Source organism: Lutra lutra, chromosome 8, assembly GCF_902655055.1.
Source record: "Lutra lutra chromosome 8, mLutLut1.2, whole genome shotgun sequence".
Lineage (NCBI taxonomy): Eukaryota > Metazoa > Chordata > Mammalia > Carnivora > Mustelidae > Lutra > Lutra lutra.
The window spans coordinates 51,891,928-51,919,003 of NC_062285.1; the positions used below are offsets into that span (position 1 = coordinate 51,891,928).

General features: G+C 54.5%; 2 protein-coding genes across 8 annotated transcripts; one reads left to right on the plus strand and one right to left on the minus strand.

Moving 5' to 3' along the window:
* The first annotated feature begins 198 nt into the window (after positions 1-198).
* On the plus strand, positions 199-20,737 carry ITGA7 (integrin subunit alpha 7). 7 transcript variants are annotated; one of them, XM_047741274.1, is made up of 27 exons: positions 199-1,100; positions 5,398-5,525; positions 5,627-5,706; positions 6,838-7,093; positions 7,615-7,692; positions 8,030-8,149; positions 9,009-9,216; positions 9,303-9,496; positions 9,859-9,947; positions 10,079-10,206; positions 10,316-10,411; positions 10,563-10,624; positions 10,767-10,936; positions 11,375-11,524; positions 12,199-12,314; positions 12,798-12,990; positions 13,074-13,154; positions 13,260-13,339; positions 13,484-13,558; positions 13,702-13,804; positions 14,346-14,522; positions 14,696-14,827; positions 17,445-17,558; positions 17,767-17,865; positions 17,954-18,079; positions 19,049-19,161; positions 20,022-20,227. In XM_047741274.1, the coding sequence occupies exons 1-27, from the start codon at positions 895-897 to the stop codon at positions 20,080-20,082; spliced, it is 3,435 nt and encodes a 1,144-aa protein (XP_047597230.1). In that variant the 5' UTR covers positions 199-894; the 3' UTR covers positions 20,083-20,227. The 7 variants fall into 7 exon arrangements, with proteins under 7 accessions (XP_047597230.1, XP_047597235.1, XP_047597228.1 ...); XM_047741279.1 differs by lacking the exon at positions 19,049-19,161 and having other exon boundaries at positions 204-1,100; positions 7,615-7,746; positions 20,022-20,737; XM_047741272.1 differs by lacking the exon at positions 19,049-19,161 and having other exon boundaries at positions 205-1,100; positions 20,022-20,737.
* A 311-nt stretch (positions 20,738-21,048) lies between these two features.
* On the minus strand, positions 21,049-23,184 carry TMT1B (thiol methyltransferase 1B). Its single transcript, XM_047741280.1, has 2 exons — positions 22,536-23,184; positions 21,049-21,471 (listed from the first exon to the last, which is right to left on the minus strand). The coding sequence occupies exons 1-2, from the start codon at positions 23,031-23,033 to the stop codon at positions 21,235-21,237; spliced, it is 735 nt and encodes a 244-aa protein (XP_047597236.1). The 5' UTR covers positions 23,034-23,184; the 3' UTR covers positions 21,049-21,234.
* Positions 23,185-27,076: the final 3,892 nt, after the last annotated feature.

The window sequence follows — 27,076 nt, forward strand, 5'->3', positions numbered from 1 at the left end:
ACCATTCTTTATTGATCAAACTCTTGCTCTTCTTTCTCCATCTCTTTTCTCTGTTTTCTTTCTACCTGCCTCCTTTGCTCTTTTCCCCAGACCTGGGGAATTTCTCTCTCTCCTCTTGCCTCTATCATGACTGCAGACGATGTGGCTAGCATAGCCCTAGTCACTGCCGGGCTCTGAGGGGTGGGATGGGATGGGGCGGGATGTGGTTTGATTCGAACAGCATGCTAGGCGCTCTACGCGATCGCGGAGAGAAGGGAGCACCAAAGAACCACACAGGACCCTGCCCTTTCATCTCCCTGTGTACATCTCTCTTCCCAGACTGTCCTTTAGCCTCAAGCACTTATCATTTCTTACCCTCCTTTTTCTTTTTAGATCCCTTTCTTTCTGTACTTCTCTCTCCCTCCCCATTCCCATGCACCGCCCCCACCACTCGCGGGCTTGGGCAGGAGTCGGGGGTGGGAGGACAGGAGAGCGCAGGCAGGGCCAGGGCCGAAGCCGGGGTGGAGATCCTGGCGTGCAAGGCGGGTTCCCACCCGGAGTCGCCCGCCTGGATCTCCCTTTACCACGCCGCGAAGCCTCCACCTGCCGCTCGAGCGAGGGGCGGGGCAGAGGGCGGGGCCGGGGCGGTGCCCCCGGGAGCGGAGGCGGGAGCCCGAGCTCTCGCCCGGGAGGCGGCTGCTGCAGTCATCCTAGCCGGTGCTGGGGCAGCCGGGCAGTGGGGAGGTGGAGCAGCGGGGCGGAGGAGCGGAGGGAGAGGGGCGGCGAGGAGAAAGGTTGCGAGACCCCTAAAACACCTGCGAGACCCGAGACCAAAGACCGGCCGTGGGGGACCTGCGGCTCCGGGCGCGAGCGAGTTTTCTTGCGCTCGTGGGGAGCGCGCCCAGGGTTCGCCGCATGGCCGGGACTCCGGGCCGCGATCCTCGGGGAGGCCCCGGGATTTGTTACTTTCTTGGCTCCCTGATGGCCGGACTGCTCGCCCCGGGGGCTGTGGCCTTCAATCTGGACGTGATGGGCGCCCTGCGCAAGGAGGGCGAGCCGGGTAGCCTCTTCGGCTTCTCTGTGGCTCTGCACCGGCAACTGCAGCCCCGACCCCAGAGCTGGTAAGTCACCGCACTCGCCCAGAGTCCCCGTGGCCAAGCCACAGATTTCCCCCCACCCCAACTCCATCTCTCAGTCTTCCAACCCCACGACCACTCAGGCTATCCACAGATATCTCATACTTTAACCTTGCCTTATCTCTCGGGGGTTCAGAGACGTACCCTTAGGGCCTGAGACCCGGGTCTTGCTTTGTGGTTGAGTTGGAGAGTGAGGTTCTTGTCTTGGCAGGTTTCCCCCAGCTTGCATCCTTGCTTCAGTCCCAGGGTCTGTGACTCCCCTCCTTCAGAGGGCTAGAGTCCCTCAGGAAGGGGGACTGGACATCTTATGTCTCCTTAGGGCAGGAGGAGAGGGAAAGGACAGAGAGGTTGAAGACACCATGGGAGGTTGGAAGGTAGACTCCAGAAATAAATTCCGGTCAGAGCATTGCCATGGGGTGGAAAGAAGACAGTAGGACACTGGAGGCCAGGAGAGCCCTGCCATTTTATTTTGCGGCTCAAGAAAGGTTGGAAGAGGACTTGGGAGGGGAGGGTATGGCAGCCTGTACTAGATGGTTTGATGACAGAGTGGCAGGAAACAGAGCCCCCCTAAGTCGCAGCAGCAGCAGCAGCTGCAGCCAGAGAGAGACCCAGGAGGGATGCTGGCCAGGTTGTTCCCCTTCCTCCTCCAGGTCTAGGAATCTCAGCAGTGGGGGAAGGCAGGGAGGAGTGAGGGGCAGAGGACAATTCTAGTTATTTTCTAGTCAGTTCAGGACTCATGGGAGATGGATACATAATGTGTGGGGCCTGTGTCTGTCATGTTTCTTGTGCTCTTGGCTCTGCTACATGTATGATTTTAGAAAGAGAGACAAGGGGAAGAAAGCTTCCCACCCTCTCCTGCCAGGGGGCTTTTCTCTCCTAGGCTGGTGCCTAAGCCACACTAAGTGTCCATTAATGGGATCAATGCTGTCCACTGGGACTGTCTTCTCCCCCATACTATTGGCTTGGAGGCAGAGGACAGGAGATCATTTCTCTTCCCTTGCTTGCTTGAGGAGGAGGGGTAGCTCTAATCTTCCTTTTTCCATTATCCCTGTCATCAGGGAGCATAGTCAGTGGTCCCCCAAACTTTGGGAGAGATAGAAAGCAACTGACTTCATCTCTTCCTCAGCCTTCCATCTGCTTCCTACCTCATCTCTGTTTCCCTCCCTCCCTTCTTCCCCCATCTGCCAGAGTTCCAGGACTGGAGGCCTTTTTAGGACATGCTGAACTCTCTGAGCTATTTCTAGGCAAATTCTAGGTTATTTTTAATAGCTTGGTCTCTTGTTATTTCCCCCTCCTCTCTGAAGGTGGCCCCTGGTTCGGTCTCCCTGAGCCAAGCTGGGGGCTTTCCCCAAGGAGCCTGACTGCCTAACCCTGCTTTTGCTCCAGCAAGGGGGTGCTCCGCTGCCTCGGGGCACGTGAGAGACCAGGTTCCTTGCTCGTTGGGTCTCTACCTTTTGAGTTGCTAGTTGCCTTCACCAGCATCCACAGATTGAAAGAAAGGCTTCACCCATTTTGATGACTTTCAGTCTTGCCCCTGGATGAGACCTTGAAGTCTAACCTTTGCTCTGTAGCTTCAGCCTCCTTTATATCTTTCAGTTGTGAAATGGAGTTTTGATAGTATATATGATAGTACTATCAGATAGAGTTGTAGGATTTAAGAGTTCTTAGTATATACAAAACCCTTAGAATAGCGCAAGGCCCAGAGGGAGTGCTGTGAAAGTGTTAGCACCGTGGTTCTCCTATTGTGCTCCGCTGAGCTAGGGAATAGCTTCAGTGCCTTACTGAAAACCTGGATCCAAAGGCTTGGCTAGATCACCCTGGTTGAGTCAGCCTTCAGGCCAAGCACCCTCCCCAGAGGGCCACCCAGATTGAGAATCAGGAAGGGCAGGCCTTGGGTCAGAGCCCTGGAGTGTGTGCAGAATCGGGAGGTGTGGTGGTAGTGGGCTACTCCTTTGCTTCCACTTAGCCAGGCCCCCTGGGAATCCCGCTGCCCCCAGCTGCAGACATGATGGTGCTTTTGTAGGCAGTGGCTGCAGCTTTGGCTCCTGTTCTGTCCAGAGGCCCGGGTGGCTGGGGATGGTGAGAAAAGTGTGTGGCTGGGGCAGAAATGGAGAGACTAGAGAAGCTGTGTGTGGGAACTCTTGTTCCAGGAAAAGTGGGCTGGTCTGTTCTCTACTGAGAGTGAGGTTAGCCGTATGTATGCACACCAGCTTCTTCCCTCCATAGGGACCCCTTTCCTCCAGCATCCTCCCTACTCTAGACCTCTACGGGAGATGTGAACCCTGAATGCTGATACTAGCTTCTCCTGGTGCTTAGCTATGTGCTGACCAGCGGAGGTGCTGGGTGAATAAGAGAGCCCCAGTCCTCCAAGAGGTGGCCATCTCTGAGTTTGGAGGTAGGGGGGATACTCCGGACTTGTCTGAAGGTTGGCCATACCACCTGGTTTCCTTTTCTGTGTGGGGTACCCTCCCCTCACCTTCCTCCTGTTCTTTTCCTGGAGTGGCCTGTCACAGTGTTCTGGAGATGGCCCGTCATTAGGTATGGTGGAAAACGCATGGGTTTTGGAATTAGGCAGGCGTGGATTTGAATTCCAGCTTCCTACTTAATGCATCTCAGTGGGTTTCCTCAACCGAAAGACAGAAGAATCCTCACATAGGATTGTCGTGAAGCTTCAGTGAGAGAATGCATGTAAGTTGCCTAGCCTAATGTCTGAGCGTTGGGTGGAGGGTGACCAACGTTAGTTCCTCATATCCCTGGCATCTAGCCTAGGGCCTGACCCATAGTAGGTGCTGGATACTATTACTTCCTGGTCTCGCCAGTGCCTGACACGGGGCCTGGCCGATGATAGGTTCTCAATACATAGCTGTTAATGAATGCTGAACGCATGCCCTCTTCCTTGCTGCTCCCCGCCCCCTCCTTTCTCTGGACACTGGCTCTGATGCGGGATGACAGCTGCTAAGAGACCAGAGCTGTGGGAAGGGAGAGTGGCTCTGTGCCCTTCCCTCCCCCTCAGAACTGGCACAGTGCCCTGTAGATGCCTGTCTGCAGTATTGCTGGACACAACTTCAGGCCTTGTCCCCCAGAAAGGGAGATGGAGGAAAAGAATGTGGGACAGAGGCCTCCAGGTCTGCCTGCTTCCACTTTTGAGTCTGTCCTTCTGTGAAGAGAGATCCTTGTAGTCAGCTGGGTGCCAGTCACCTCACCTTACCCCTTCCTTCACTCCTGGCCTGCGGTTCAGCCCCAGGAGACCCAGGCAGCCTCCATTCCCAGCATAGTCCTCCCTTGGGGAAGAAGCCTTGGCTGTGATCATGGAAAATTGTCCTGCCAAGAAAGTTGTAGCTGGGAAAGCATCTGGGGGGAGGTAGGAGAGGGGACAGGGTGGGGGCAGGGAGGGTGGGAGGAAAGGGGAAAATCATGGATGTGGGGAAGTATGAGCAGAAAATGGGGATAGGATTGGGGACAGATGAGAAACTTGCCCCTACCTCTATGCCAGCTAGAGTGACAGAGAGAATCCCAGGCTGGCAATGTTGCAGGGGGGATGGGGTCTCTGATGGGTCCCTGATGAAGGGTTGGGGGACAGACCCATATCGACCCCTTTGCTTGGCCTCTGAAACTGGTCCCTGGGTCACCTCGTGGTGCCAGTCAGGGCCCCTGTTACTTTTGCTCTCAGCATTCCTGGTATTTCTGGGAGGGCTCCAACTGGACTGGGTTTGGGGAGGAGGGCAGAGCCTGAGGTTGGGGCCAGGAAATGGATAGGGAAGGCCTGGTCAGGAACAGGTGCTGGGAACAGGCAGTTGTTTCAAACTAGCTGCGCTGGCCAGGCCACTTGGTTTGGTGTGCATGTGTGTATCTACAGTGCACATGGGTCCTCATCCAGATAGTATGTGCATATGTAATGTGATGATTGTGTCGCCAAGTGTATTAATTTGCCTTTGCCAGGACTCGGGGAAACTGACTTCCGGCCTTCCTCCTTAGTTCTTTTTTTTTTTTTAATATTTTATTTATTTATTTGACAGACAGAGATCACAAGTAGGCAGAGAGGCAGGCAGAGAGAGAGGAGGAAGCAGGTTCCCTGCTGAGCAGAGAGCCCGATTCGGGGCTCGATCCCAGGACCCTGAGATCATGACCTGAGCCGAAGGCAGAGGCTTTAACCCACTGAACCACCCAGGCGCCCCTCCTCCTTAGTTCTTAACATTGGCTTGGTTCAGAGGGGTCAGGTCTGGGCTGCACTGGGGAGGCACAGCGCTCTGGATGCTAACTCCGCCCCTGCCCCATTGTGCAGGCTACTGGTGGGCGCTCCACAGGCGCTGGCTCTGCCTGGGCAGCAGGCGAATCGCACCGGAGGCCTCTTTGCTTGCCCCCTGAGCCTGGAAGAGACTGACTGCTACAGAGTGGACATTGACCGAGGAGGTGTGGACCCCGTGGGGCTGGAGAGGGAGCATGGCCCGGGGAGGGCAGGAGAGGACTTGGCCTCCTCTTCCCTCTCCTCATTCGCGCTGTCCTGCCTCCAGCTGATGTGCAGAAGGAGAGCAAGGAGAACCAGTGGTTGGGAGTCAGTGTTCGGAGCCAGGGACCTGGGGGCAAGATTGTGGTGAGTACCGCTCTTTGTGACTGTATGCAGGGGTGGGGGGTGTGCGCGTGATGGTGTGTGCATGTGCACAGGTGTGCTTATAGAACACAGGCTGGCGTGTGGTATGATGGCCTGATTCCCAGGACCAAAGGTATAAGACATAGTGCCTGTCCTTACAAAGTTAAAACCATCTAAGCATCCATCTATACATTTGTCAAACTCTTACTGAGAACCTTTTAAGCATCAGGCATTGTACTAGTTACTGAGAGAGGAAACATAAAGATGGAGGAAAAGCCTGGTCCGTGGGTCACAAAGCCTACTGCAGAGTTCTGGAAACTCGTTCTCTGTTTTTATGTGTCTGTTTCTCTCTGTATCATCACTAATACATGAAAATACAGTTAATAATCCAAGTTACTGTGGGAGCAGAATATGGTTAATTTTTTTTAGATTTTTAAAATTTTTATTTATTTGACAGAGTGAGATAGAGAGAATGTATGGGGGAGGGGGAGAGGGAGACGCAGACTCCCCACTGAGCAGGGACTCTGATGCGGGCTTCATCCCAGAACCCTGGGATCATGACCCCAGCCGAAGGCAGATGCTTAACTGACTGAGCCACCCAGACGCCCCAGAATATGGTTAATGTTAAGTGAGCGGTACAGTCTCCAGTATGTGAAAGTCCAAAGGAGGAGTAGTGAGAAAAGCCTCCTGCGGGGGGAGTAGGGGGTGGAGGGTAGAGTTCAGCCAGCCTTTCAAGAATAAGCAGTCCTTCAAGAGTGGAGAGGGGAGGAAGTTCTTTGCAGGCAAAGTGGTGGCACTGACAAAGGTCCAGAGCCAGGAACAGCTTGGCATGTTGGGGATAGGCTCATAGGGCGTGATCACGGAGGCATGAGTGCCCTGTGCTGGCTTGGTGCCTGGGGGTCCAGGCAGAATGTGGAACAAGGCGTCTTCCTACAGCGCAAGGCAGTGAGTGCAGACGGGACAAGTATGTGTATATTGCCTAATGCTGGGCGGGGTGGGGGGTGGTCCCCAAATGATGTGTATGTGTCCATGCGCTTGCCAAACGTCTCATGTGCGCTGTGTGGCTCTGGCTGGTCACGGCCCACATGGGGCAGGGTGTGGGGGGGCATGACCCTGCGTCGCCTCCTCCCACAGACCTGCGCGCACCGATACGAGGCTCGGCAGCGGGTGGACCAGATCCTGGAGACCCGGGATGTGATCGGTCGTTGCTTTGTGCTAAGCCAAGACCTGGCCATCCGCGATGAGCTGGATGGTGGGGAATGGAAGTTCTGTGAGGGGCGCCCCCAGGGCCACGAGCAGTTTGGGTTCTGCCAGCAGGGCACAGCTGCTGCCTTCTCCCCCGACAGCCACTACCTCCTCTTTGGGGCCCCGGGAACCTATAACTGGAAGGGTGAGTCACTCCTCAGGGAGGGGACAAGGGAACCAAAATGTCCTCTGACCTCAGAGGCGGGATTGGGGGGCAGCACGTGGCCAAGCATGCCCACACATTCCCTGCCACGGCGCCCTGGGGCACCGCCACGTCTGCCAGCCCCCTCACGCCAGCACACACACACACACACACACACACACACACACACACACACACGGGGGTGTCTCCTCTCCTTCCAATGGCCGAGTGTTCCCCACCAAGCCAGCATGAGCCCCCACACGCATGGCTGGGCCTGCTTGCTCCAACACCTCAGCCCCACCGCGTCACTCCCATTCCCGTCTCCGCACGCCACCGCTGGCTGAGCTGACACTCGGTGAGTGGGGTGGCGAGTCTGTGGGACCAGAAGCTTGGGCTGGGCCAGGGGCAGTGAGGGGGCTGCAGAGGAGAGGAGGGGCTTCCCCGTGTGCCTGTGGAGCCAGTGTCTGGCCTGAGAGGGGCTCCTCGCTCCCCCGTCCTGGGCACTAACAGGTCTGTCCTTGCAGGCACTGCCAGGGTGGAGCTCTGTGCACAGGGCTCAGCGGACCTGGCACACCTGGACGACGGGCCCTACGAGGCGGGGGGTGAGAAGGAGCAGGACCCCCGCCTCATCCCAGTCCCTGCCAACAGCTACTTTGGTAGGGACCCCTCCCTGGCCCAGGGCTGCTCTAACCCTCTGCTCCTCTTTCTTGTCCTCCCTCTCCACACTCCCATCCTTCTGTCTCTGTCTCTGTCTCTCACCCTTTCTCTCTCTGTCTTTCTGTCTCTGATTCTCATCTCCCTGGTCTCTTTGTCTCTCTCATATTCTTTCTCTCCCTCTTCCTCTTCTACTGCCTTCTTCTTGCCATTATGTCTGGCTCTGTCTCCCCATTCTGTGGTCCTTCCTCCTTCCCTGGTGTGTCCCCCCACCTGCCCCCGCAGGGTTGCTCTTTGTGACCAACATTGATAGCTCAGACCCTGACCAGCTGGTGTATAAAACTTTGGACCCTGCTGACCGGCTCCCAGGACCAGCCGGAGACTTGGCCCTGAATAGCTACTTAGGTTTGTAAGCTCCCACCACATCCCCCTGGGCCCTGTGGGCTTGGCCTGGTCTCCCTTCCTCTCCTGTCCTGCCCTCACTAACACACACCCAGGGAAAGACATATTGGGCCCAAATTTCAAAGAAGCGCTGGGCCCAGTGACCAGGCCTGAGAAGATGCCCCAAGGGGGGACGGCCTAGGGGGCTGTGAACAGGGGTCTCCATGGAGAAAGAACCAAGTGGGCTGAGACTGTACTGGAAAAGGAGAGTAGAGCTCTAGTGGGACTTTCTCTGAGAGATGGATGGTGGGCACATGCCAGAGAAAGGTCTATCCTTGCTGGTAAGTCTCTTTCATTGTCTCGTCTGCAACCCTCTGCAAAGGGGAGGAAACCAGGCCTGGGAGATGTTTGGGTGAATCAGGTTCTTTCCCACTCCCCCTTCTCTCCCGTTTATCCATGTGAAGTCTTCCTCTCCCTGTGAGCATGGTGGGAGGAGGGGCAAAGAAGGTGCATCCGATGGGGCTGGGGCCTCCTGGGTGTGCAGAGGGGAGAGCAGCTCCCTGGGGGATCTTAGGCGTGGTGCCCTGCTCTGCTCTTGGCCAGCGGGCTGGACTTCCTAGCCATTGCCTTTCTCTTTGTTCCCCAGTCCCCGAGGCTGATCTCACTGCACGTCTTGTGCCAAACTCCAGTTTCTGGGTGTGGGAGGACAGCCAGGCCCCTGGAGGGGGAGGCAGAGCAGTCTAGCTGTGCTGGTGATAACTTGGAGGGCACCCTTACCTTTTTGCTACAGACCTGTGAGGAGGGGGTGGAGTCGGGGGAGCCCAGACACACCTTGGCTCCTGAGTCTTTCGGGGAGGGCTCATTGCTAAGTCACCCCACTCAGGTTTCTCCATTGACTCGGGGAAGGGTCTGATGCGTGCAGAGGAGCTGAGCTTTGTAGCAGGGGCCCCCCGTGCCAACCACAAGGGTGCTGTGATCATTCTGCGCAAAGACAGTGCCAGCCGCCTGGTGCCTGAAGTTATGCTGTCTGGGGAACGCCTGACCTCTGGCTTCGGCTACTCGCTGGCTGTGACTGATCTCAACAATGATGGGTGAGAGTGGCCACAGGGGAGTGGAGCCTGGGAGAGGCTGGGGAGGGAGCCACACTGACTGTCTCCGTCTCTCCGTCTCTCCCTAGCTGGGCAGACTTGGTAGTGGGCGCCCCCTACTTCTTTGAACGCCAAGAAGAGCTGGGGGGTGCCGTGTATGTGTACCTGAACCAGGGGGGTCACTGGGCTGGGGTCTCCCCTCTCCGGCTCTGTGGCTCTCCTGACTCCATGTTCGGGATCAGCCTGGCTGTCTTGGGGGACATCAACCAAGATGGCTTTGCAGGTGTGATTGGGAACTGGAAAGCCTTGGGGGAGGGAGGGGCAGCGGCAGGGATGGGAAGGGCCTCAGAGGTCCAGGGAGAGGCCTTCCGAGGGCTCTGGGACAGAAGTAATCTGGGCTGGCGTCATCTTGAGCTTTACCAGCTGTGTGACTTGGGTCAAGTGAACTTTCTGAGCTGGTAATGTCTGCAGAGAGTAGCTAAGAGGCTTAAAAATGATGTGTGCAAGGTGCCCAGGACTTAGTAGCCTCTCAGTAAAATAACAAACATATTATATAGAACTCAGTGACTGAGGGAAAGTTAGGGTCTGGATGACCAACCCCCACCCCCCGCCCCAAGTCTGACTACCTTTTTCCCATACCCACAGATATCGCCGTGGGGGCTCCCTTTGATGGGGATGGGAAAGTCTTTATCTACCACGGGAGCAGCCTGGGGGTTGTTGTCAAACCTTCCCAGGTGAGGGGGTTCGTTGGGATGAGGTGTGGGGGAGAGTGGGTGTGGGGGGAGTTAGAGGGAGCACAACAGCAGAGGGCAGGGGGTGGAGCTGGGGGTGCCGCTGTTGGGGAGCTGATGGTCTGGTCCCGCAGGTGCTGGAGGGTGAGGCTGTGGGTGTCAAGAGCTTCGGCTACTCCCTTTCGGGGGGCCTGGATGTGGATGGGAACCATTACCCAGACCTACTGGTTGGCTCCCTGGCTGACATGGCTGTGCTCTTTAGGTGAGGTCCTCTGTCTCCTCTGCCTCAGCCTCTCCCTCCCTGAGGCCCATGCCTCTCTTTCCCTGCCTCAGAGTCTCATGTTCCTTGTGCTCAACTCCCTGTTCCCCAGGGCCAGACCTGTCCTTCATGTGTCCCACGAGGTCTTCATTGCTCCCCGAGCCATCGACCTCGAGCAGCCTAACTGTGCTGCTGGCCACTCGGTCTGGTGAGGCGGGGCCCGAGGGAGGCAGGGAGCTTTCAGGGCCGACTTCTCCCACTCTCCCTTTCCCTGCCCAGTGTGGGGCTGCAGCTGGGGTGGCAAGGAGGCGCTGGCCGGTCAGCTTTGCCTGGCTCAGGAGTTCCCCTTGCCCCCACAGTGTGGACTTGAGGGTCTGTTTCAGCTACATTGCCAGCCCTAGCAGCTACAGCCCTATTGTGGGTGAGTGAGGTCCCACTGCTACTTCCCACTTGGGTTTCAGGGTGGGTCACTCTGAGGTGGAGAGAAGCGAGTCTCAGAGATGGGGTCAGATGAGAGCAGTTCCCCAGCTCACTGGTTCCTCTCTCCTCTCCACACGCCACAGCCCTGGATTATATGTTAGATGGAGACACAGACCGGAGGCTCCGGGGCCAGGTCCCCCGTGTGACCTTCCTGAGCCGTGGCCCAGATGACCCCAAGCACCAGGCCTCAGGCACTGTGTGGCTGAAGCACCAGCATGACCGAGTCTGTGGAGATACCATGTTCCAGCTACAGGTGGGCCCTGACCCTTGGCCTCTGTGAGTCATTGTCATTGCATGATTTCTTCTCTTTGATTCCTTTTAGCTTCCTCCCTAACATGTTCACACTTCATTCTTTGATCTCAACTTTTGGGAATCTTCCCTTCTGGGCTGACCTCCTCCTCACCTGCTGCCTTCTGTGTCTTCTGCCTTCTGTGTCCAGAGTATAAGTTCTGTCCTACCTGGAGATGGAGATGGCAGTTTCCTTTGTCACACCTGGTCCTCAAAGCCCTGAATCCTGGTCTCCTCCCTTTTCCACCCCAGTTGCTCTCCCTCCCCCTCACTCTGGTCTCTACCTCTCTCTCTCAGCTTCTGACAGCTCTGGACAGCTCTTGACAGCTTTCAGAATCTGTCCTAGGTCTGGCCAGCGCCTGAGGATTGTTCTAGTATGCATGTCCATCTTTCCTGTTCCCAGGAGAATGTCAAAGACAAGCTTCGGGCCATTGTGGTGACGCTGTCCTACAGTCTGCAGACCCCACGACTTCGGCTACAGGCTCCTGGGCAGGGGCTTCCCCCAGTGGCCCCCATCCTCAATGCTCACCAGCCCAGCACCCAGCGGGCAGAGGTGAGCATGGGTTCTGGCTTAGCTCAGAAGGAGCTGGAAGGAGTAATGATCATCATCCCTCATAGTGACAAGCATTCATAGCTTCCAGAACTCTTTCACATGCTACCCTAGCAGTTCCTCACATCTCTAGGTGCTGTGACAAGTAGATCACAACATGGTAAATAGCTCAAGTGATCACATGTTCCTCATTCGAGGGGACACTAATCCTCCATTCCATGCATTCATTCAGGGGCCTGGGCTGACGGGGATCTGCCATCTTCAGACATGGCCTCCAAGGTCCTTAGGTCACCTCCATCCCTGTCAGTTGAAAGGGGGAGCGTGAAGCTCTTCTGGTCAGTCTGGAAGTGATGTTTTTCACATTCGAAATCTGGAATCAGTCGCATGCAATGTTGGCTAGGGAGATGTGGTCTTGTTGGCTAGGGAGATGTGGTCTTGTCGTGGGCTGTTCTGCTGGCCTCTACCTTAGCATCATCTCTTGCTCGCTTCACTGAGGGCCACGTAGCTCAGGGTGGTTCAGTGACCAGCTCAGTGTCACACAGCTAGTAAGCAGCAGATCTGAGAGTCAAAACCCCCTTGCTTCATCTTGTGATATGCCACCCCACTGTGTCCCATGGCGACACATTCACCTCTTGCCTCACCCCTAGGAATGACTCTCTCCTCGCCTCTCTCCCTAGATCCACTTCTTGAAGCAAGGTTGTGGCGAAGACAAGATCTGCCAGAGCAACCTGCAGCTGGTCCATTCCCGCTTCTGTGCCCGCGTCAGTGACACGGAATTCCAGCCTCTGCCCATGTGAGGGGAAGTGAAGGGTGGCGGGGGCGGGGGTGGGAAGGCAAGAGATCAAGGAAGAGAAGGAAGCCCCCTCAGGAGGGCCAGGCCGAGGGAGGGCGGAGGCTGATAATTCAGAAGATGAGGGTCAACAATGGGGCCACAGAGTCTCTCTTGGCAAGGAATACACCTTCCCAGGATGTATAATGATAATGGTAACTCCTACCATTAGCTCCTCTGTGGATGGAGAACAGGGGCCTAAAGAGGTTAGGTTCCTTGCCCCAGGAGAATAGGTAGAAGAACTTGGACTGGAACAGCGGTCTCCTGGCTCCCTGTCTGGTTCTCTCAAGTGTGGGAAGGCCTGAGGCTTGGACTGGTGGGGAGGGTGCTGCGGGGGAGCCAGTGGGAGGAGAGGCCAGGGAGCGGAGGTGGGAGAGGAGGAGGCAGGAGAGGGAGAGGCAGAGGAAGGCATTTAGATTTAGAGCGAGAGTGGGATCTGACCTCCAGGGATGCAGATGGGACAACAGCCCTGTTTGCCCTGAGCGGGCAGCCAGTCATTGGCCTGGAGCTGACGGTCACCAACCTGCCCTCGGATCCAGCCCAGCCCCAGGCTGATGGGGATGATGCTCATGAAGCCCAGCTCCTGGTCACCCTCCCTGCCTCTCTGCACTACTCAGGAGTCCGAGCCCTGGACCCTGTGGTGAGGGCCTGTGGCAGGGTGTGGTGGGGTTCCTCTGGGGCTCCGGTAACCCAGACTGACCTCTCCCTCTCTCCCCACTGCAGGAGAAGCCACTCTGCCTGTCCAATGAGAATGCCTCCCATGTCGAGTGTGAGCTGGGGAACCCCATGAAGAGAGGTGCCCAGGTTGGCGTGTCAGCCTTATCCCTGTCTGAGTGCCTCTCTAAGCCCTGAGCCCTTCTGCACCCCCTTGCCTTCCCAGACTCTAATCGCTCTCCACTCTTGGCCTAGGTCACCTTTTACCTGATCCTTAGCACCTCAGGGATCACTATCGAGACCAAAGAGCTGGAAGTGGAGCTGCTATTGGCCACGTGAGCCTGGGGGCACCTGGCGGTGGTGAGGGGAAGGGCAGCTGGGTTGATGTCCACCTGGATGGGGCTCTGCTGTCTTCACCTGAGCCCTCGGGGTGGCACCTGTGCCCCGTTGCCCAATGTGTGCTCCTGCACACTTACCAGGATCAGCGAACAGGAGCTTCATCCCATCTCTGTCCGAGCGCTTGTCTTCATTGAGCTGCCGCTGTCCATCACTGGGTAAGCTCTGTCCAAAGGGGCACATTGGCCCAAGGGGTGGGCACTACTACTCCCAAGCTCTGGCCTGGGCTCTGCCTCCTGGCCCTCCAAACAGCCAGGCCTCAGGCCTCCTCAGCGCCCCCATTCTGACCCTTCCCCACCAGGGTGGCTATTCCCCAGCAGCTCTTCTTCTCTGGTGTGGTGCGGGGTGAGAGTGCCATGAAGTCCGAGCGGGATATAGGCAGCAAGGTCAAGTATGAGGTCACGGTGAGTGTTCTGGTGAGGCCCCTGGTCGGGCCCCTTCCTTCTTGGTGCAGAGAGAGGCTGAGACATGTTGCAAGGCTGTAGTTCTCCTATTATATGGCGGCATGATAGTCCAGTGAGTTCAAGGCCTCCCCTTGCTCCTGGACCTTGATTGTGGGCAGGTATTGGTGTTGGGACCTTGTCATGGTCATCTCTGTGTGGACATCTCAGTTGCTGGTCTGGGTAGGCCATGAGGGTCCTGGGAAGCTTTAATATCAGGGGCTTTGGCTGAGGGATGGGGCCGAGGGGGAGGAGGACTGATGTCTCTCCTTAGAACTCTGCTCTTGTTTGGCTGGGGCCACCCCACCCTCTCAGGGACATCTCCAGGCCTTCCTGGTTTTGGGGTAGGAGAGAATGATGCCTAGTGGGGTCTAGGATCCCAAGTCTTTGTTGAAATTCTGCTTCTGGGGGGCCGTCCCCTCAGCTCTTGTCCCCACTTTCTCTGCAGATCTGTGACCCACTTAGAAACAGAGTGCCCTCCCTTCACACTCCCTTCTGCCCACAGGTCTCCAACCAAGGCCAGTCACTGAACACCCTGGGCTCTGCCTTCCTGAACATCATGTGGCCCCATGAGATAGCCAACGGGAAGTGGCTGCTGTACCCCATGCGGGTGGAGCTGGAGGGCGGGCAGGGGCCCGGGCAGAAGGGGCTCTGCTCCCCAAGGCCCAACATCCTCCAACTGGTGAGGCTTAGGCAGGGTGGTCAGGACCACTGAAGCAGGGTGGAGGGGGTTAGACCTCGGGAAGGATGTTGTGGGGGCTGTGGGAGGCCCATGGGAAGGCAGTGGGGAGGAGATGCCGTCTTGGGATTGCTGCGTTCAGAGTGACACTCACTGCTCACATTCCCCGCATCCAGAATGTGGACAGCAAGGACAGGAGGAGGCGGGAACTGGAGCAGCCTGAGCAGGAGGAGCCGCCCGAGCCACCGGAGCCCAGCACATCCTGGTGGCCGGTGTCCTCCTCTGAGAAGAAGAAAAACATCACCCTGGTGAGGGCAGGGCAAGCATGGGGCAGTCTGAACGAGAGGCGGGGGTGTTGGTGATGAGGATGCGGGGGGACAGGGAGTTTTAGGGTGCTGGGTGTCCAGGAGGTTGGCCCATTGACAGTCATGATGGTCACATACCTGGAGTGAGTTGACAAGACAGTTTATATTACAACTGTGAAGCAGCTGCTGCAGCATGGGTTCCCCTGTGACCACCAAGTATTCTCCAGAGGGGGGGGTCTTGGCTGGTGGCCAGTTGGCCACACAGTCAGTTCCTTGTTTGGCACAGTTTTATTCTTCAAGTGGATGTATTGAGCCAATGAGCATGCACTCTGTGCTCATCCCTCGTAGGATGGCACTGGCCGTGAGTGTGGAGCGGACAGATTGTGGGTATTTGGCCTGGTTTCAAGGAGATGGAAACCCAGGTGTGGAAGGGCAGGCAATAGAAGGAGTCAAAGAGACTATTGGTGGGAGGATGTGAACAGCTGGGCCAGGTTTGGCGTTGTCTGTCTGGAAGGGAGCTCCACTGTCACACCCTGTCTCTCATGGGGGGCCCTCAGCTCCCCTGCTCTTGGAGAGCGTGGTGGGAGGCAACATGAAGGCACGTGGGGGTAGCGTAAACTTGCGTCATGGTTGGTTCCCTGTTACGGATATTGTCCTGCCTTCTCCACGTGGCTGATTTCCCCCTGAAAGGCCTCCCTTTCTAAGGAGAACTTGGAAATGGATTCTTTTACTTAAAATTACTTTTCGACAAACTGACCAAGGATTCTTGAACTGCTCGAAGGTGGCAAAATGAAAGACGAATCAAAGAACTCAAATGCTCTCAAAGCCCTTCTCCTGTACAGGAAGTGCAGTGCATGTAACATAATATTTAGAAAAGATTTTATTTATTTATTTGACAGAGAGAGACACAGTGAGAGAGGGAACACAAGCAGAGGGAGTGGGAGAGAGAAAAGCAGACTTCCCTCAGGGCAGGGAGTCTGAATCTGATGTAGGGCTCGACCCAAGACCCTGGGATCATGACCTGAGCCGAAGGCAGATGCTTAGTGACTGAGCCACCCAGGCGCCCCTGTAACAATTTTTAGGCAGACTGGATCATCAGGTGGGATTGGGCCAAATGGATGTGGGTCAGATCTGGAAGGAGATGGGCTTATGTCCCTGGTCCCCCAGCAGCTCCTGGGACAGCCTCCACCTCCTTCAGTGGGTTTGGGCTTACCATAGGAATGCACAGACCTGGATTCAAATACCTGTTCTACCGCTTACCAACTTGCCAGCTGTGCGAACTGAGCCAGGTCACTTGGCCTCTTTTTTTTTTCTTTTAGAGAATTTATTTTTGGGGTGCCTAGGTGGCTCAGTGGGTTAAGCCTCTACCTTCAGCTCAGGTCGTGATCTGCTCAGCAGGGAGCCTGCTTCCCCCTCTCTCCCTGCCTTTCTGCCTGCTTACGATCTCTCTCTGTCAAATAAATAAAATCTTAAAAAAAAAAAAGAATTTATTTTTAAGGGGCGCCTGGGTGGCTCAATTGGTTGAGAGTCTGCCTTTGGCTCAGGTCATGATCCCAGGGTCCTGGGATTGAGCCCCGCATTGGGCTCCCTGCTCAGCAGGTAGCCTCCTTCTCCCTCTCCCTCTACTGCTCCCCCTCCTTGTGCTCTCTTGTACTGTCAAATAAATAAATAAATAAATCTAAAAAAAAAAAAGAAAAAAGAATTTATTTTCAAGTAATCTCCACACCCAATGTGGGGCTTGAAGTCACAACCCCAAGATCAAGAGTCTCATGTTCCACTCACTGAGCCAGCCAGGTGTCCCTCCCTCCTCTCTCTCTCTCTCTTTTTTTTTTAAGATTATTTATTTATTTGACAGAGAGAGAGAGATCACAAGTAGGGAAAGAGGCAGGCAGAAGGGGAGGGGAAGCAGGCTCCCTGCTGAGCAGATTTGGGATTTGGGAATCGATCCCAGGACCTGAGATCATGACCTGAGCTGAAGGCAGAGGCTTAACCCACTGAGCCACCCAGGCACTCCCCTCCTTTTTTTTAAAGTGATTTCTTGGGCCAACATGGGGCTTGAACTCATGACCCCGAGGTCAAGAGTTACATATGCTCTATGGATGGAGCCAGTCAGGTGCCCTGCACCTGGCCTCTTTGAACTTTAATTTCCTCATTTGGAAAATGGGGGGTGATGATAATATGCACCTTGCAGGACAGCTTTGATAAGTCCCTTGCAGATAGCAGGTGCTCAGTAAATGGGACTGTTGTTCTGTAACACAAGCATTAACTGGGGAAGCTACTCTGTTGCTGCTGTCAAATAAGAGACCTCCTCCCTGCTCCCCATGTATTCCAAGGCCAGACAGACCAGATTTGGGTAGACTGCTCTTTTGGACCATGGGGTTAGTCTGGGAAGACTTCCTGGAGGAGGTGAGTTTGAGGTCGGGTGAGGAGAATGGGAGAGAGAAGAGTGAGGAACAAGGGCAGTAGGGGGTCCAAGGTGTGGGAGCTCATGGATGGACGGTGTGAAGTCTCTGGGCAGATTCTGTGTCCATGTGAGCACCTATATCAGGGTGCTGGGCCCTGGGGAGGCTCAGTGGGCTGGGGCCAACTGGCTCAGAGCCCTGCCTGTCCTGGTCCCTAGGACTGTGCCCGGGGCACTGCCAGCTGCGTGGTGTTCAGCTGCCCTCTCTATAGCTTTGACCGCGCCGCTGTGTTGCATGTCTGGGGCCGCCTTTGGAATAGCACCTTCTTGGAGGTAAGAGCACCGTGGTCGTGGGGCTGGCATCTTCTTCCCCAGACCCACTGCTCTTTCTGCCTTCTCCTTGTCTGAATGCAGCACTCTCTTAACCCAAGACAGGCAGAAATGCCCTCTGTGTTGGGCACGATTCCACTTACAGTTTTGGGAGCTGGGGTGGGGGGCCCTGGAGCATTGAGGAGAAGGCGGTCCTCCTCTGCTCCCGTAGGAGTACTCAGCCGTGAAGTCCCTGGAAGTCATCGTCCGAGCCAACATCACCGTGAAGTCTTCTATCAAGAACTTGCTGCTCAGAGATGCCTCCACAGTGGTGAGCTGCGGGCCTGGGCATGTTGGTGTGGGGAATCTCTTCTTTCCCTCTGCTCCAGCCCCTGTTCCTTTAACTCTTCATTCCCTAGATCCCCGTGATGGTTTACCTGGACCCTGTGGCCGTGGTGGCAGAAGGAGTCCCCTGGTGGGTCATCCTCCTGGCCGTCCTGGCCGGGCTGCTGGTGCTGGCACTGTTGGTGCTTCTCATGTGGAAGGTGAGGCTTGGGGCTGGGGATGCTGGGCTCCCTTGGCTGGCTGCGGGCCTTTCATGCTACGCTTCTCTGTCCCACCTGCTCTCTCATTTCTTTGGCCCACCTGCACCAAACACTTGTATGTCCCAGGGACTCTGTTGGGCTCTAGATGATTCAGAGAGAAGTCAGATGCAGATCTGATCCTCTGGGAGTTGATAGTCTAGTGGGGGTGGCGAGCTCTGTAGGAAGGACCAGGCAGAAGGCACTAAGGCAGGAGAGAGCCATGGGAGTTCAGAGGTGAGAAAGCTGGAGATCATGGGGCTTAGCAGAAGGTGGGGTCATAGGATCTGGAGGTGGGAGATGAGGTGGGTGGGACCGTGGGAGGCAGAGCCATGGAGGTGGGGGAGTGGGGTCTGATTTAACCAGAGCATGGCAGGGAAGGCTGGGAAGGAAACTGTGACAAAGAAGACACAACAGCACAGAGAACCTTCTCCAGGGACTGCCTCCAAGACTGAACTCAGACCCTCCATGTACCAGGCTCTACATGGAACCGTCTTCATACACACAGAGTGTAGACAGAATCCCGTTTGTGCCAGGGCTCCCACCCAAAAGCACACGCATGCACATGTCAGTACGGGAATCACTTCCATCACCCATTGTCATACCCTGAACTGCATGCCACATTTGGGCTGTGGGGTACCATGCATGTCTTTGGGGCCCTCTGGAGAACTGCCCCCCAGTCCTCCCTGGACTAGTTGCAGAGCACAAGTACTGTTTGGCCAATGTGAGTCATCAGCGGACTGGGCCCCTGGATGAGCTTCAAGTTCGGGAAACCTGGCCAGCCTTCGAGGAGGTTCATATTTTCATGAAACTGGCTCCAGAATCCCTGTTCTCTGCTTTCTTGGAAGGGGGACAGAGTAGATAAGGGCCCCATCTCTCCTGAGTCTTCCCATCCTCCACCTTTTTTGCTCCCCTCCGCCCTTGATATCCCAGTGTGGCTTCTTCCATCGGAGCAGCCAGAGCTCATCTTTTCCCACCAACTATCACCGGGCCCATCTGGCTGTGCAGCCCTCGGCTGTGGAAGCCGGGGGCCCGGGGACTGTGGGGTAATTGTGTGTGTGTGCATGTGTGTGTGTGTGTGAGTGTGTATGTATGCGTGTGGTAGAGCCCCCAGCATTCAGGGGACCAGGGTGAAGAAATGAGATTGCACGAGGGTGGTGTGAGCTCTAGGAACGGGGGTGGGAGGTCATTATAAGGGTGAGTATCCACAACCGGAGGCACGCGCAGTGGGTTGGCTGGGCTCATGCAGTGTGAGCATGTGGGAGTGCAGGAAGGTGCTGTGCATGGCTTCTCTGTGGGCATGAGACAAATGTGCAAGGACATGCTGTGCAGTCTGAGCATGTAGGAGCCTCAGGTGGCCCCGAGTGTGCAAGGGGCATATTTCCACCTTGGTATGGAAGGGCCAGCATCTTCATGAGGTAGGGAGGGGCGAGGCCACCCTATTCACGGACCAGAGGGCCCTGCCCCAAGGGAAATGCCATTTGGGTACATGGGATGAGTGTCTGGGGCTTGGGAGGACTCATTCCCAATAGGCAGGGGTCTAGAAAGCCATCATTTGGTCTCAGATCTTGTTTATGTTCTGGGGCATGCTGTTGGGTCTCTTAAAAGGCTTGAATGAGGTCAGTGGTCCTGCTGTTCCATCTTCAGCCCCCTCTTCCAGGACCCAAGGTAGAGGTCCTTGGTCCTGCATCTTTGGCCCCTCCTGGTCTTTCTCTGGCCATGTGCGAGGACCTGGGGGCCTGGCATGAATTGTGGCACCTGTGGGGGCCATGCACTGCATGGGACGCTGTCTGCCCCAGCTCCTTCCTGCTGCAGCGGTGGAGGCAAGGTGCTGGGCTGTGCTGGGCATCTGCCCCGGGGGCCTCAGCCCTGTAGGCTCCTCACATCTGGCCTGGGGTCCTTACAGATGGGATTCTTCAAGCGGGCGCGGTACCCCGAGGCCACCGTGCCCCAGTACCACGCGGTGAAGATCCCGCGGGAAGACCGGCAGCAGTTCAAGGAAGAGAAGACAGGCACCATCCTGAGGAACAACTGGGGTAGCCCCCGGCGGGAGGGCCCTGATGCGCACCCCATCCTGGCTGCTGATGGGCACCCTGAGCTGGGCTCCGATGGGCATCCCGTGTCAGGCACCGCCTAACACCCTGTGTCCCAGCCTGGCCCACGGGTCCCCTCCACCCTTTCCCCAGATATGGCTCCTTGGGGTGAAGAGGGTAGAGTGGGTTGTTGGCATCCCATCAGGATGGGACAGGATCTGCTTCCTCAGGGGCATAGGCATCCCCCGCCCCAACAAGGAGCATCCCCCAGGACTTCCCCTTAGAACACTGTGAGATGAGGGTGGTAAATCAGGAATGGGGTTGTGAGGTAGAAGGAGAAGGACAGTGATGTCCTGATGAAAACGTGGGAGAAGGGACCCTGATCCCTCCCTCTCCCATTCATCCTGTTTAACAGGACCCCGAGGACCTGTCCCCCGGAAAGTGCCTTAAGCCCAGAGGGTTGGGGAGGAGGTTGTGTTGCTGACTCAGGGGCTTTTCCTTCCCTAGTTTCGCCTCTCCTCTGACCTTAGTTTGCTGCATCAACCTAGTGGATTTTGTCTATTTATTAAAAAATATTTGAGGACAAAACTTCTGGCTTCTTTGCTGAGTGTTGCTCTCCTGCCTCCAGGGTCTCCAGGAGAGGACTGCTTCTCTGCACCCCCACAGCTCAGGACAAAGGTGGCAGTGGGAGGGAGGGCCGGGGGGCCCAGCAGGAGCACATGACTTTTGTGACCAGATCCTGGAGGCACATGGCTGTGGTCTCAAAGAGGAAGGGGACCCTTACTATGGGAACAAGGGAGAGGGACAGGGAACCACCTTAGCAGTGGGTGGGCAAAAATTGGGAGACCCAGTGTAGGAATTTGTTAAGGATATGACAGGATATTGCTTTCCTCCCTGTGGTCAGGTTAGGAATAGAGCTTTTATACTTTGGAAGGAAGGATTGAAATTAGATGCCAGGCAGAGATGGGGGAAGGAAGGAGAGGGGCTGGTGGGGGGAATGGCTTCTCTGACTAGATCCCTCTCAGGAGAAGACAGGTTAGTCGGTGGGTGGGATTGCTCTGGCTGGAGGCAGGAATCTGGGAAGGGTTATTTCACAGCCTTTCCCATGATGTGGGGCCCAACAGGCAACCACTTGAAGGGAGGGGGCTGGTGTTCCATTTGGAGTTGAGAGAACTGGGCACTCTCGAGGTCCTTCCAAGTCTCTCTGGTGAGGCAGCAGCCATCCCCAATATGTTTCCAGGTGGGCTCTAAAACTTGCTGCCACAGAAAGGCCCAGCTTCCACGTGGCTCAGCCACATGCTCCCAGAAAAAAAACACTCCTCCCTGGGATAGAAGAGAAAGTTAGCGTCACTTCTTTGCTCCATTCCACAACCTTCCTCCCACCTCACCTCCACCCTGCTCTTGGTGAAGTGAGGGTTCCCAGGTTTATGAAGCACGTTATTCTGCTTCTGACTTTCTCTGTCGGCCCTGGCTCCTCCCCTCCCACTCAAAAGCGCATGTGAAGAGCTGCCCAGTGGGGGTGATGGGTGAGCCATCTTTAAAGGATGACTGAGGGACAGCCTAGCAGAGGGCAGATGGATGGGGAGCTGGAGAGAGGGGAGCAGAGATCTCACTGTAGGCTGAGACGCTGTCTTCTACACTTGATCTTAGCCAAAAGGCCTAGAAGCGATAGAGACGCTGTCTTCTGAGACTCAGACGCATACATCCAAACTTATCCTTTGGCCAACATCCTAGGGGAAACTTGCACCTGACTCATGACTAATACTGGGGTTCCTTCCGCCCTTCTCTCCTTGCTGAACCCTCTCTAGGTGATCTCATGCACCCCTGTGCTCTGAATTTACAGCTTGTAACTTCCACATCTTTCTCTGACTTCCAACTGCCTCTATGGCTTTCCTGCCTGCCTGTTTCAGTGGTACCTCAGACCTAACAAGTCCCAAATAGGTTTCTCTCATTTCAGCAACTGAGACTTCCCTCTACCCTCCCTCTTTCCCTCCAGCAGTCACTAATGCCAGAAACCGGGAAACCGTACTCAAATCCTTTCTTTACCCATCCCCAAATCATATGGATTCTATGGACTCTAATATCTCTATCCAGAACCCTTTTTTATTTTCCTCACTTCCCCACATCCTGCTTAATCCCTCAGATCTCAATGTAAACATCACTTTGTTAGGTGTCTCTGTCCCCGGGCCCCGGCAGCTGCTGCTTTAGGTGGCTCTCCTGTGGGCTTCTACAGCACCCTATTCTATCCCTTTGGAGGCCCGGTCATGTTCACTGTTGACCAGCAGGTGGCGGTGGATGGGTGTCTCACATGCTAGCACACCAGAGTCCGGATCCCAGAGCCACGGCTGTCGCTTGCCCCACGCCCATTCCCTTTCCACGCTGCTCACCGGCCTCAGCACTCTGTGGACTTCCTGCAGGACCCTTTTCGGACTCTGCACGGAGCACAGCACCAGGGTGCTGACCACCACATCCATGCAGCCGTCCGCCAGTCCTTTCATGTCCTCTCCGGAAGCCACCATAAACTGTTCATACTGGAGGTGCCTGTTCTCTGCCATGCTCTTGATCAGGAACTTCTCGAAGTGGGGGTTTGGGTCCAGGCAGGTGATCCTGCAGCCTGCTGGGTAGAACTGGAAGTTGGTCCCAGTGCCGCAGCCCAGCTCCAGCAAGGACACCTTCCCGGAGGTTCCCGCAAGCCCCTTTATCTGGATGAAGAGCTGCTGTTTCTTACTCTCCATCTTGCGGTTGCACTTGGCCGTCAGTGCGGACATCAGGTAGGGGAAGCACATTTTGCACAGGGGCTGCCAGCAGCCCAGCAGAGCCAGCAGGTGCAGGGGCAGCGTCAGGAGCAGCACCAGCAGCTGCAGGAAGCGGACCAGGGCGTCCATGACTCGCCAGTTTGGAGCCAAGTTCTGCTGGGACACTGGCCTTTTCTCTGTCTCCAGTGCCACAGACGGGAGCCTCTCCCCCTCCTGGGTTGGGACTTTGTTCCCTGTGTCCTATTTGTCAGCTTTCTCTTTGCCAGGGTACAGTGGGTGCATGGAATCCCTCCAGAGGGCACAGGTCCTACGGCCCCATAGTTTTCTGTGGAGTGAAGGGACAGGTGACATTAGTGCCCTGAGTTCTGGGGCGCTGTGTGTTGAGGGTAGGGGTGTGCTGATCATTTCAGAGAGGAGTGGGAAGGGCAGAAGGGGTTAGGTCTCAGATCGCAGCTTTGTGGGGGCCAACCCGGGACGGGCCTGACTCATGGGCCTGTGCTGGCCTCATTCTGTCTCCAGAATCTGGTTATGCAAGCTGGGAAGTCTGGTTGGGTTCCCCTGGCACACCCCCAGTGTTCTGTAAACTGTAACATGCCTTTGCCCCAGATAGAAGCCAAGCACAGAGGATTCCGAGTAAGGCCAGATTGGTCAGGAGAAGGAGGGAGACTGCAGGTGAAAAGAAAGGCATTTTCTCAGCTGACTGGTGTTTATTATTGCATTCAAGACTGCACTGCCCCAGCAATAGAAGAAAAGAAGGGAGAAAAAGACAGTGTGGGGAAGAAGAATCAACAAGCCCGGATCCCATTATAACTTGTCGTGTCTCTTTGGGCAAGTCTTTTTACTTTCTGGGCTCCAGCTTCTCATCTGTAAAATGAGGAGATGAAGACAGATTGGATGGGCCTTCTGTAGTTTCTAAGGGCTCCTTCTGCTCCTGCATTCGTGTGATCTAAGGGGAGTGGGGGAGGACAGGCGGCAGGTGACCCCAGCTCTCCTCACAGCCCAGGATGGTACCCCCAAGACTTTGGTCCCAGGCTGCCACTGAGGCAGGGCAGTCTCAGAGCCCAGACTTTGGGGTCACAGGCATCTTAGCAGAAAGTCCCCACATGATTAAGCTGTGGCTTCTCTTTGGGCGGAAGCGTGGGGGAAGCTCCCCACAGACAGTTCCACAGGCTGCCCACCAATTGCCTAGTGGCCAAAGGGAATTTTGTATAGAGAAAAGAAAATCAACAGCTTGGCATTATATAAGAGGGAAATGACAGTAGTCTAAAAGATCATGAGTAGCATTTCCCAGGGCCACTGATGGCCTCTGGGGGAGGACTGAGTTTAAACAAGTCTCTGGTGGAGAGGGCTGCTCTGTCAAAGCCCACTGCAGCAGCCCTCCAGTCGAGCCCACTAGGGGATCTGCTCTGGACTATGGGGGACTTAGAGAAGAGCTGTGGGGATAACTATGAACTATTTCAAGAAAGTGTCTTTTCCCACACAGAGCTGCCCGAGCCAGGGGCAGCCCCTGTGCTGCTGCTCAGGAGAGCAAAGGTTTTGTGACCTCCCACAGTCAGACGCAGCCTTCTCTGGGCTTAGCTTCTAATGTGACTGTAAGGGAGGCAGCATTCTCCATAGCAGGGGTACGAGCTCAGGAAGGAAGTAGCAATGACCCAAGCCTGGTCAGAACACGGTGTGGGCACCCAGCGACCTTCTGCAGTAGTGAAGAGAGTCAGGGGAAGCCAGGCCAACTGGGGGCTACCTCTTTCTGGAATGGGTGAGGCGCTCAGTTTAGTGGAGAATGGGGTGAGCTGGAGAGGTGGTGGGAGGTGAAGTCAGAGAGTAGTCACTCCTGACAGGTTTCTTTTTGCTTGTAAAAGAATCGTTAAACTCTTTCTTGGAAAAGTAATACATTCACATGGCACAGAATTTAAGAGGTACAAAGAGATTACAGAGAAAATTCTCTCTTCCACTTTAGTCTCTCAGTGACTCAGATCCTCTCTCCTGAGGCACTAAACATCACAAAGGCAATTTCTTGGAATCTTTCTGGAGATGGAGATGATCTGCAAAATAGCAAATGACACACCCACCGCACATTTAGATGTGTACACACGTGTGTGTCCACATATTCCTCTTTCTTTACACAAATGGTAGCACATTGTCCACACTCTTGAATACCTTGCTTTATTGGGTTTAGCCGATACTGCCAAAGGATCTTCCAAAGTAGCTGTTTTTTATTTTATTTTTTAATTTATTTGACAGGGAGATAGAGAGCACAAGTAGGCAGAGTGTCAGGCAGAGGGAGAGGGAGAAGCAGGCTCCCCGCTGAGCTGGGAGCCCTATGTGGAGCTTGATCCCAGGACTCTGGCCATCAGTATAACTGACTGAGCCACCCAGGAACCCCCAAAACGGCTATTTCAATTTACACTTCCACTAGTAACATTTAGTGTTATGCATCTTTTATCTATCTATCTATCTATCTATCTATCTATCTATCTATCATCTATCATCTATCTATCTATCATCTATTATCTATCATTTAGCTATCTATCTGCCTACCTATCATCTCTACTCATTCACTCATTTATATTACTATTGACTCACAGATTTCCTATTTTATTCAATGGGTTGTAGTCTTGATGCCCTCTTTAGGTACAGTTTTATTGATGTATAATTATGAACAAGAGAACATACATAGTTACAGTGTATGCTTGATGGATTTTGACATATGAATACATCTGTGAAACCGTTACCACATTCAACACAGTGAACATGTCTACCAACCATGAGCATTTCCCCACGTCTCTTTGCAATCCATCCTTCCCTCTTTCATCCCCATCTTCAGGCAACTGCTGGTCTGCTCTGTCATTATAGGTTAGTTTGCATTCTCTAGAATTTTATATAAATGGAATCCTATAGTATGTACTCTTATTGTCTGGATTCTTTCTTCCTTCCTTCCTTATTTTTTTTTAAAAGATTTTATTTATTTATTTGAGAGAGAGAGAGCAAGCGAGAGAGTGCACACACAAGCAGGGGAGCAGTAGGCAGACGGTGAAGAAGGAGGCTCCATCCCATTAAACAGTGACTGCCCGTTCCCCCCGCCCCCAGTCCCTGGAAACCACCATTATAGTTTGTCTTTATGATTCTGACTGCTCTAAGTACCCCCTATAAATGGAATCATACTGACCTATTTTGCTTAGCCAAATGTCCTCAAGGTTACCCATGTTGTAGCATATTGAAGAATTTCTTCCTTTTTAAGGCTGAATAATATTTTGTTATATGCATATACCACATTTTGCTTATCCATTCATCTATCAGTGGACATGGGTTGCTTTCATGATTTAGTTACTGTGGATAATACTCCTACAGACATGGGTATACAGGGGTACCTGGGTGGCACAGTGGTTAAGTGTTGGACTCTTGGTTTTGGCTCAGGCCCTAGTCTCAGGGTTGTAGGATCAAGCCCACCTCGGAGTCTGCTTCAGATTCTCTCTGCTCCTCCTGCTCATGCTCTCACTCATTTTCTCTAAAATAAATAAATAAATCTTAACCATCCGCCCCCCCACCCCATGTAGGTGTGCAAATATCTCTTTGAGACCCTGCTTTCAGTTCTTTTGGGTATATTCCTGGAAGTGGAATTGCTGGATTATATCATAATTCTAGGTTTGATTTTTTGAGGAACCACCACACTGTTTTCCACAGCACCCATTAAGAATGACATGGGGTTGGGCCACCTGGTGGCTCAGCCAGTTAAGTGTCTGCCTTCGGCTCAGGTCATGATCCTGGAGTCTGGGGATGGAGTCCTGCATCAGGGGTCTGCTTCTCCCTCTGCCCACTTGTGCTCTCTCTCTTGCAAATAAATAAATAAAATCTTAAAAAATCCTTGTGTTCAAAAAGTAGTTACATTTAAGATAATTTTACTTCTTCCTTTGCAATTCTGACGACTTTTATTTCTTTTTCTTGCATTGCTTAGGCTAGAATTTCCAGTACTGTGTTAATACAAGTGGTGAAAGCAGGCATTCTTTTCTTATCTATCTCAGAGGAAAATTTTTAGTCTATCACCATGGAGTGTGATGTTTGCTCTGGGTATTTATTAGGGTTATGTGAAATATATTTTAGGGAGAACTGACATACTTTTTTTGTCTGAAAGTATGTTATATTTCCTCAATTGTTCATATCTTCTTTTGTCCTGT

Coding starts and splice junctions, on each gene's coding strand:
- ITGA7 (XM_047741279.1), top strand. CDS start 895: ATGGCCGGGACTCCGGGCCGCGATCCTCGGGGAGGCCCCGGGATTTGT. Junction 13,805..14,345: donor AGGTCAAGTATGAGGTCACG/GTGAGTGTTCTG, acceptor TTCTGCCCACAG/GTCTCCAACCAAGGCCAGTC. Junction 14,523..14,695: donor GGCCCAACATCCTCCAACTG/GTGAGGCTTAGG, acceptor CCCCGCATCCAG/AATGTGGACAGCAAGGACAG.
- TMT1B (XM_047741280.1), bottom strand. CDS start 23,033: ATGGACGCCCTGGTCCGCTTCCTGCAGCTGCTGGTGCTGCTCCTGACG. Junction 21,472..22,535: donor TCCACAGAGTGCTGAGGCCG/GTGAGCAGCGTG, acceptor CTTCTATCCCAG/GGAGGAGTGTTTTTTTTCTG.